At 39.7% G+C, this 9,713-nt stretch overlaps 1 protein-coding gene across 1 annotated transcript in view; it reads right to left on the reverse strand.

Annotated features, from left to right (window-relative positions):
* Positions 1 to 9,171, reverse strand: part of LOC114645444 (inner centromere protein-like) — a 72,738-nt gene extending 63,567 nt beyond the window's left edge. Inside the window, exons 1-2 of the mRNA XM_051923030.1 lie at positions 8,924 to 9,171; positions 1,984 to 2,131 (exon numbers count right to left, since the gene is read on the reverse strand). Coding sequence (XP_051778990.1) covers positions 1,984 to 2,123 — 140 coding nt within the window. The 5' untranslated portion in view covers positions 2,124 to 2,131; positions 8,924 to 9,171. The remainder of the gene's footprint in view (positions 1 to 1,983; positions 2,132 to 8,923) is intronic.
* Positions 9,172 to 9,713: the final 542 nt, after the last annotated feature.

Genomic DNA, 9,713 nt, shown 5'->3' on the forward strand with positions numbered 1-9,713 from the left:
GGAGGACTCAATGTATTTTATTAACTGAGAAGATGTTGACCAGTACAGTTAAGCTGCAATGCAGACTATTTTATGTTCTACTGTACCAAATGCTACAACCGACATCCTAATGAACAATTGAGGTTTAAAATAAGAAGCACTAAAAGCTGCATAATAAAATAAAAAAACTGAATCCAGGTTTATGTTACAGTATCATTATGACCTGAATGAGAGTAGTAGTGAATGAAGATTCACAGATCTGCTTAAGATTTTCAACAAATACTAGCCAGCAAAATGTGCAGTTTTTCAAACAAAACAAGAAAAAGTAACACAATTACGGTATGTTTTACAGCTACTTATTATAAAATACATGTAGTTATATTTTGTAAGTAATGTGTAATATAATTGCATTACTCCCCTGCCCAACAACTGTTTGCGGACAGACATGACTATTGCAGTAGGTGCCTTTTTCATTGTACCTAAAAACAGTTACAGTAATTGTGTTCTTTGTGGGGTTCCGCAAGGCTCCATACTTGGTCCTCTGCTATTTTCTTTTTATCTCCTGCCTCTTGGCTCTATTCTTAGAAAGCATAAAATTGCTTTCCATTGTTATGCAGACGATACTCAGGTTTATGAACCTCTCAAACGCAAGGATGCTTACTCCATACAAACTTTGGTTATGTGCCTAGAAGAGGTGAAAGCTTGGATGGCAGTGAACTTTTTAAAATTTAATGAAAATAAGACATAGGTTATAGTTTTTGGTCCTGGGGGCACCAGTGGGTCTATTTCTACTTCTGCTCCTGTAGATTTGGGTCCCCTTGCACAATATGGTACGCCTGTTATTACAAATTTGGGTTTTAAGATAGATGACGATTTTAGACTGGACGGTCAGATCAGTGTGGTGGTGAAATCTGGTTTTTTTCAGCTAAGACGTTTGGCGAAGATAAAAAACATTCTTTCCAAAGATCAATTTACAACAGTAATCCACGCCTTCATTACAACCCGGCTGGATTATTGTAATTCGTTGTATGTTGGTGTTAGCCAGTCCACCCTGTCTCGGCTGCAGCTGGTGCAAAATGCTGCTGCACGCCTTTTAACTGGCACGCGAAAGAATGAGCACATCACACCTGTATTATCCTCACTGCACTGGCTGCCTGTTCAGTTTAGAGTTCATTTTAAGATTCTTTTATTTGTTTTTAAGTCCTTAAATGGGCTTGCTCCGCCCTACCTCGCTGAGCTGCTGCATCTACACTCTCCTTCCCGCTCACTCAGATCAGCTGGTCAGCTGCTTCTGGATGTGCCTAGGGCACAGCGAAAGCTCAGGGGGGATAGGGCTTTTTCCGTTGTGGCTCCAAGGCTCTGGAATTCACTGCCGATCCACATTAGACAGGCCTCCTCACTGCCCATTTTTAAGTCTGCTCTTAAGACTTACCTTTTTGGTTTGCCGTTTGATCCTGTGTGAGAAATTGATTTTACTCTGTTTTAACTCTGTTTAGTTGTTTTTACTATGTTTTAATTAGTTTTATTTATTGTATTTTATTTACTTATTTATTATTTTGTTTTTGTTTAAAATTTATTTTAGTCTTTGTTCAGCACTTTGGTCAGCGGCTGTTGTATGTAAAGTGCTTTATAAATAAAGTTGACTTGACTTGACAATGATAAAATGCTATTTTATTTTGCTATTTATAGATGGGCCACTAATAATTAGTTTTGTAAGTTTAGTTTAACTTCTTGTTTACCTTCTACTTTTTTGCAAATCTGCTTAGTTATTAGTATTGTAAAGCACTATGAGCTAGTTTCATGTATGACAATGTACTATATAAATAAAATGTATACCAGTACAACATTTAACACTAGCCCAATTTTCAATTTAATAATACACAAGAGCTCTCTCCTAGGATACCAATGTTATAACTTACAACTTTTTCTGTAACCCCAAAAAGTTAGCAAAAATAGACTAATGTACAGCCCAATGCATTAAATGTTATCAAGATGTGTACATACCTAGAAAACATCTTTGCAGCTTCTTCCAGTATTTCTTGTAACCAGACCATGTGATTATTTTCCACTTCATCAACAAACCCTTGCACCTTCTTTTCAAACATCTTCTTTAAAGAAGCATTGCTTCCTGATAACTCCTCCATGGCTCGCTCTGTAGCAAAATAAGTAATTCAGAAACAGAAAAAACATGTGCTAGTGTAAAATTTCACACACACACACGCACATATAAATAAAACAAACACAAACAAGACTATGAACATTTGCACTCACAGCCTTACATGCATTTAACACAAATAACTGAAATTATTGGTTTCTCTCCTGTTAAAGAATGAAGTATTTAGGGGGAACAAAGTAGAAAATAAAGAGATAAAAACCAGTCACAAACAACTGGACAAAGCAAGCCACAATCTCAAGTGCTTTAATGATGACGGTCTATAGCACCAACTGTGCCATGTCACTTTGCATAGTGGGTAACACATCGGCCAAAAAAAAAAAAAACGACACCACACAGATACTTCAACTGAAAATGAAAGGTTAAAGGTTACAGAGAAAGAGTGAATGCCAATGCAGTCAGAGGATGTATTTAGGTTAAATGCATGTTAGAGCTGTGTGCACGACTCTTAAGCCATCTACAGCTGCTAAACTAATCCCATTCACTAGTGTTTTCTAATTAACTCGGGTGCAGTCCTCTCCCAAATAAATAAAAAATCCAAGGATTTTTAAGGAAAACAAATCTGCTTTATATGACCCTTGTGTTCAACTCGGTTCTCTATTTTTTCTGGCCTAATATTAGGAGAAAGCACATCTTGCATCCCTCTGACACAAAACTTAGTCTGGCCATGAGGGTTTTTATACACAGTTCAGATGGCTTTAGATTCACATAGAGAGAAGGTGAACTAATTGAATCTTGCCAAAAACAGTCTTTAAAAAAAAAACACACACACAAAACAGTCCTAAACTAAACAGTATTGAATGCCCTTTGCACATCTGCCTGTTCCAGTTTCTCGATATGCTTTGACTACCAAGGTGCTCAGAATTGAACTTCCTTTAATTGTATTCAAAGCATTATTATGTATTACTAGAAAATGTTACATTCCTGGCAACTTGTCATCCCACATTATTTAGTGCTCACAGCAAATTATTTCCTAAAGGAATCAAAATTTACAGAACCAACAACTTTCATGTTGATTTTCATGGGTTTCCAGTCCTGATGCACACCTCCGATAAGCATATTCTTTCACCAGATATCTGGGAGTCATAATATACAATACTATAAACCAATATCAAGCAATCCATAACATTATGTCTCAGGCCACATCCACACTAATGTGAAACACACAATCAAGATTTTGGCGTGGATGGGCATAAACACGGTTTTCCAATATATACTGAGTATACTTTATACATAAAATATATATGCTGTCGTACCTTGCATAACTGAATAACCTTTATGGCACAATAACAATTCAATACATTTATGGTCACTACAGTATTTGGATTTAATAATCTTCATGTGGGAAAAGGCTGACTCACATAAATAAGTAGAGCCCAATAATGCAGTCAAGGAGTAGCATATTTCCTCATGTTTGGGTACTTTTCCTCTGTGAGTAAGTTCCAAAACTGTCCAAGGGCCCCAGACTTCAGCTGAATGTCATCCTGTAGTGTCAAAATCTCATCCTCCACTGTAGAGGAGTTTTAGGTGAAACAGTGTTGCAATTTTTGATAAGGGTGAATCACCCTCAACATCTTCCCTAAATGGATAGCACTTAAATGTAGCGATTGGCTCAAGTAAAGCTGAGTGACTCATCCGGAACGATGCTTCGGTGTGTCTGCCTTTGCTTTTGAATTCAGCCGCGTGAAAAATGGAGGCTATCCGATTAACTGCGATTTTAGTTCCCTCTCCTTTCTCTTTCTCAGATCACTTTTCGGAAGGAAGTCAGTTTTGTAGTTTTTATGAACAGTTCAAAAGTGCCTTTCCACATTTTCCTTCTTTGGAATAGCAATGATAGATTGACAGATCACACAAACGCACTTCGATTGTGACATTGTGAATAAAAAAACCCTCTTCCAATTCCACATCCAGCCCATACCCTCCCCAAACAATTTTTTTTTTTTTAATCCCTTCTTTAGTCGATATAAATTGGAAGGCTAACTAGATCAGAACCGGAGTTTTGCAGTAGCTCAAGCGTTTGATCGTGCGTGCGGGATGACCAGTGTGTTAGAAGAAAAGAGATCTCAGACTGGCCGCCCTGTATGTCAATCAAGTGACAAATGCCATAGGGAGGATATATGATAGACTAATGTTAAAAAAAATTTTTTTTGAACGCAACGCGATCTACCTGCACTACCTTTGCGATCTACCGGTCGATCGTGATCGATGCATTGGGCACCCCTGGGCCTTTGACTTACAGACGAGATCTGAAATTTATGAGAAAGTAGAAAGCTGAAAAGAGGAAAATGAGTGAATAGGTGGATAAAATTCAAATGAAGTACTGGAGGAATCTGTACCAAGAGACTGTTGTATCCTCTGGATTTCTTCATTAAAAAAGGACATAAGGGAATTACAAAAATCAGTTGAATAAAGGTGAGAAGGTAGAGAATCTGGGGGTTGTGTGATATTATTAAGCAGTGAAAACAATGACTTGGTGTTACCTTTACTGGAAAAAGTATGTGAGTATAATAGCTTTAGTCATATAATTTAACAAAAAAAACAAGAAACTCTCGTCTATCCACTGGGAGGTTAGGCTAATTAGCGACACGGGGCTAACACTGCTTGTCCAAAACGCAGAGGAGGCTTGCAGTAGGCTGTGGATATGTTTTTTCACGGAGTCGTGTAGTTTAGGCAGCTCCGTGTCAGTCATGTAGCGGCGGCTTGGGACATCATATCTGGGCTCCAGAACATGGAGGAGACGCAGGAATCCCACATTTTCTACCTCCGAGAGTGGCTGGTCACTCAATGCAATGTACTCGATAATTGCCTGTGTTATTTTCACAGCACGTGGATTGTCTCTGGACATTTTCTCTCGTCTTGCAAGAGTTTGCTGCAGCGTGGGTTGTGTTGGTTTAGAAGCGTGGGTAAACTCTTTGTACTCGTTGTCATGTTGGGATTTTAGGTGCTTGATTAAATTACTTGTGTTAAATGCGCTACCTTTTGAGCCTCCTCTGGACAATTTCGCTGAGCACAATTTGCAGTCCGCCTTTGTTTTGTCGTCTTCATTCACTTTGAAATAGTTCCACACGGCTGACATGTCTCGCCTCGCCTTCTCCCCGCTCTGAGCTGCAGCCAGGGCCTGGGGGCGGGCACTCGGCGCCTGTGATTAACCCCTTACACGCCGCTCAAACATAGACATTTCTCAGACCGTGGTATCGGTCCCCGGTATCGGGGGGACTTTTAACGAGTACGAGTACTTTAGAAAATGTGGTATCGAGGCCGATACCAGATACCCGTTTCGGTATCGGTGCATCCCTAGTATATGGTTTTTATACATGTCTTTGTGAACAAAGAGTCCAGTTTTTTTATACAACCGTTGAAGTTGCCGGCCTTTACCTTTCAAAATCCAAAGTTCCGGCGTGAACCAGGGAGCAGAAAAAGAGAGAAACAGATCTAGTTTTTTAAAGGAGCAAGGGAGTTAAGAATACCATAGAGTCCAGTGTTATTAGTGTAGGACCAGTTCTTCAGAAGTGGATAAATTATGAAAGTGAATCAATACTAGAGGAAAGAAAATCCAAGTTAATATCTCTCTATTTATAAAAAAAATCTTCTGGGAAGCAAAAGCAAGGCTACGATACGTGATCTTCTCAAAAGACATTTAAAAGACCTGCGAGACTTGCCATAGTGTGTCTCACGGGGACTGTAAACATGAGTCTTGGTGCCAAGAGATTGTCCCAGGGCCGTAGCAAAAATGACAGCGGCTGTAGCGCGACAGCAGCCCCCCCCGCCGACAACATGAGCAGCGTTATACGTCCTGCAAGAAAGAATTTAACCACGCCCGGGACCAGAAATAAAGGAAAAGGTTTGTTTTCACAATGTCACGCGAGACCAGGCAGTGAGCCATCATTTAAAAAGAGTCCACAGACCTCTAACCAAGCAGTTGTTGGATTGCTTTGGCTGACAAGCATCATGTGCTCCCAGCTCTTAAAACAACGACATGCAACAAGCAGAAGAGACAGCTCCCAAGCAGCAGAAAGACAGCAAATGATCCAAAGACATATCCTTAGCGTGTATTCAGATGCCCCCCCCCTTCACAACACGAGCAGCATTATATGTCTGGCAAGAAAGAGATGTAACCACCGAAAATAAAGGACAAGTATTGCTTTTACAAAAGTTTTTAAAGTAAATATGAAAATAATGCATATGTAACAATTCCCAGAAAAATAACAATCTCTTTAAATTGTAGATTGCCTGCCTAAGGTAAAGTCTTCCCTGATGACTGGGGACGTGGGAATGAGGGGTCCTTTCATCGGATTAGCGCTATTTCAGATGTGGAATGGCAAAATGGGGGAGGCAGCTTGATGAATGAGGTCTCCAGAACTTAAAACAAATCCAAATCATATTATGTGATATCATCTAATGTGAAATTCTACTCCGTACTTCTAATACTGTATTGAGGATTTATTCTGTTCTGTGTATTGTACTGTGTTGTATTGATCCCCTTCTTTTTGACACCCACTGCATGCCCAACCTACCCGGCATGGGGTCTCTCTTTGAACTGTCTTTCCCAAGGTTTCTTCCATATTTTCCCTCCAAGGGTTTTTTTTTTGGGAGTTTTTTCTGGTCTTCTTAGAGGGTCATGGCTGGGGGCCTGTCAGGAGGCAGGGCCTGTTAAAGCCCATTACGGCACTTCTAGTGTGATTTTGGGCTATACAAAAATAAATTATATTGTATTGTCCTCACAGGTGGTGCAGTGGTAGTGCTGCTGCTTTGCAGTAAGGAGACTGTGGAAGATTGTGGGTTCGCTTCCCGGTTCCTCCCTGTGTGGATAGCGCTTTGAGTACTGAGAAAAGCGCTATATAAATGTAATGAATTATTATTATTATTGTATATCCGGTAAACCGAACACGGGGGTGGGCGAGCGACGCGAGCAGGGGGCGGAGCCCCCTAGTTCTTAATACAGTACAGTGGAACCTCTAGATACGAGTTTAATTCGTTCCAGCACTGAGCTTGTTTAGCGAATTTCTTGTATCTAGAACAAACTTCCTCATTGAAAATAATGGAAATCCAGTTAATCCATTCCGCACCCCAAATATATTAACATAAAAATCAATTTTCCTAACAAATAACACTGATAAATTATATATACTGTAGTCTACCTTTAATAAATAACACTGGTAAATAATAACTGATTATTAAAAGAATCAAAACAGGTGTCCAAAGTGCAGTACAGCATTCAATAAGTCTTTAATTAAATAATCCTTAAAACAGTTGTGAAGTGGAGGTTTAAAATACACAAGAATAACGTCGTGTTAAAGGATTGTTAAAACGTCAACAGGAAGCAGTCTTTAAAAAACAGATGACAATCCCCGGTGCTTCTTCTCTGTTAGCCTCAGCGTCTCATCTGCTTCTCCCATGCGGGCTCTGCAACAGGCGAGACACTCTTAATGCAGCTGACCTTCTCTACACCGTCCTGCTTCAGCTGTTTGGCTCGCCTGTTCAACTCACTGTTCAGCTACACGCGAGCCTGCACTCGCTCGCTCTCCCGCACCGACTTCGCCTGCCTGCCTGCCTGCAACCTCCGTTTTTCTCTCTCTCTCTCTCTCTCTCTCTCTCTCTCTCTCTCTCTCTCTCTCTCTCTCTCTCTCTCTCTCTCTCTCTCCCCTCTCTTTTCTTTTACTACTTCTCCCCGTTAACCGGCTCGCGCTTCTCTATATATGCGGGGAGGACATGGCAGCTGCAGCCCATCAGCAACAGGAACAATCATGGATGTGGGCAGTTTCTCACCTGTGCACTTAAGTGAGAAACGCAGACACCGCAGATCGCGGCTCGCAACTGCTACCACGCCCCCTCGCTAAGCCGCGAGCTATACCCACAGCCTGGCTCGTGGCTCGTTACGCGAGCCAATGCTCGCATTTAGATCTGAATTTTTCACTCATACTTTCCTCGTATTTTGAATTTCTCGTATACAGAGGTGACCGTATCTCGAGGTTCCACTGTATTACGAAAAGACAGCATGCCAGGGCGGATTGCAGAGGTCTTGAAAAAAGAAAGGCCAACACTGCAAACACTGACTCTTTGCATAAACTTAATGTAATTATCAATAAAAGCCTTTGAAACTTATGAAATGCTTAAATTATACTTCAGTATACTATAGAAACATCTGACAAAATGATCTAAAAACAATGAAGCAGCAAACTTTGTGAAAACCAATAATTGTGTCATTCTGAAAATTTTTGGCCACGACTATATAACTTTACCAGAGTGATACTCGGAACTAACGCTTATACCACTGTATTTACAGCCTGAGTGTCGCTCGGGTCAAACGCTAAGAATGAAAATGAAGAGATTATAACTGCAAACCAAATTAAACCTTTTAAAAGGTTGGTGACCATACGAGCTTCAAAAAATTAAGTGCCTGCAGATGCCCACACTCATTCATACAAGGACAAAATATTCGCGTAAACTGTGGCTTTTTAACCACGTTGATGCTTAACATAGTTAAGCAACTAAATATTTAAAATGTCAGAAGTGAAAATGCTCAAGATATACTGTAAATTATATAATAATTCGTTAAAATAAAATTAAGGTTGCCCGGATTTCGACAGCTTAGTAAAACATGGAAATTTTGAGTCCGTTATTATAATAGACAAGTTAATTATAAAAATATACTTTTCCCGTTTAGAAATCAACGATATGAAAATTTTACAAAAATACGACAGTACCTAGGCCCACGATAATAATGAAAAGTGCTTAAGAATTAATAAAATAACAAAAAGTAGCTTTTCTTACCTTGGAGTTTCGGCAGCAAACTATCGACACGATGAAAATTAGAGAATAAATACTACACTTCTAAGTCTCTACAATTTTCACAAAGTATTCTGTATATTAAAATATTGAACCAAAAGAACAGATTAAAATCCGTCCACAGCATAAGAAACCAGCCATTTTAAGTTTTACACCATCAACCCACTAATTAACCGCTCAAAACTTTCAACATTCAAAACACCAATCGTTGGCCGGTAGCCTGGGGCAAATATTAGCAGTCATGTGTCACGACCAACCACCGCACTCAAGAAAAAAAAAAATTCTGGTATAAAGTAAGACTATGATTGGTTGTCTACTGTGAAGAAACATTCCCCTCTTGTCGTTGCATACACCCCATCTGCGTTACTTGTGTCATTGTCGCTGAGCGCGAGCGGCGCTCGCGTTACGTAGAACTTTATTTTACGACACGAGTCCCAATCCGCTGTGTTACCAGCCCTCCGTTTTTCCATCTAGATCTATGTTTTTCTGTTCCTGTCTATGTTTTGGTCCCCTGAGTCTGTTTTTTTTATCACAATCATGTATTTCTTTTAACACAATTCTTGAACTACAATTTATTGTGTGCATAAATGTATTGTTTCGTACTTCTTAACAAAAACTGATCAACTCTGCGCATCTCTAAAATGTAATTACTTGGCTATGCATAATCACATTTACTTGGTGATTGTAATTGGTGACGTCACATCCTGCATAGTGGACGTGCTTTAATGGCAGTCTGTCATGTGCTGATAAGCAAAAGAGGTCATTAAATATCAAC

This window comes from Erpetoichthys calabaricus, chromosome 2 (genome assembly GCF_900747795.2).
Source record: "Erpetoichthys calabaricus chromosome 2, fErpCal1.3, whole genome shotgun sequence".
NCBI lineage: Eukaryota > Metazoa > Chordata > Cladistia > Polypteriformes > Polypteridae > Erpetoichthys > Erpetoichthys calabaricus.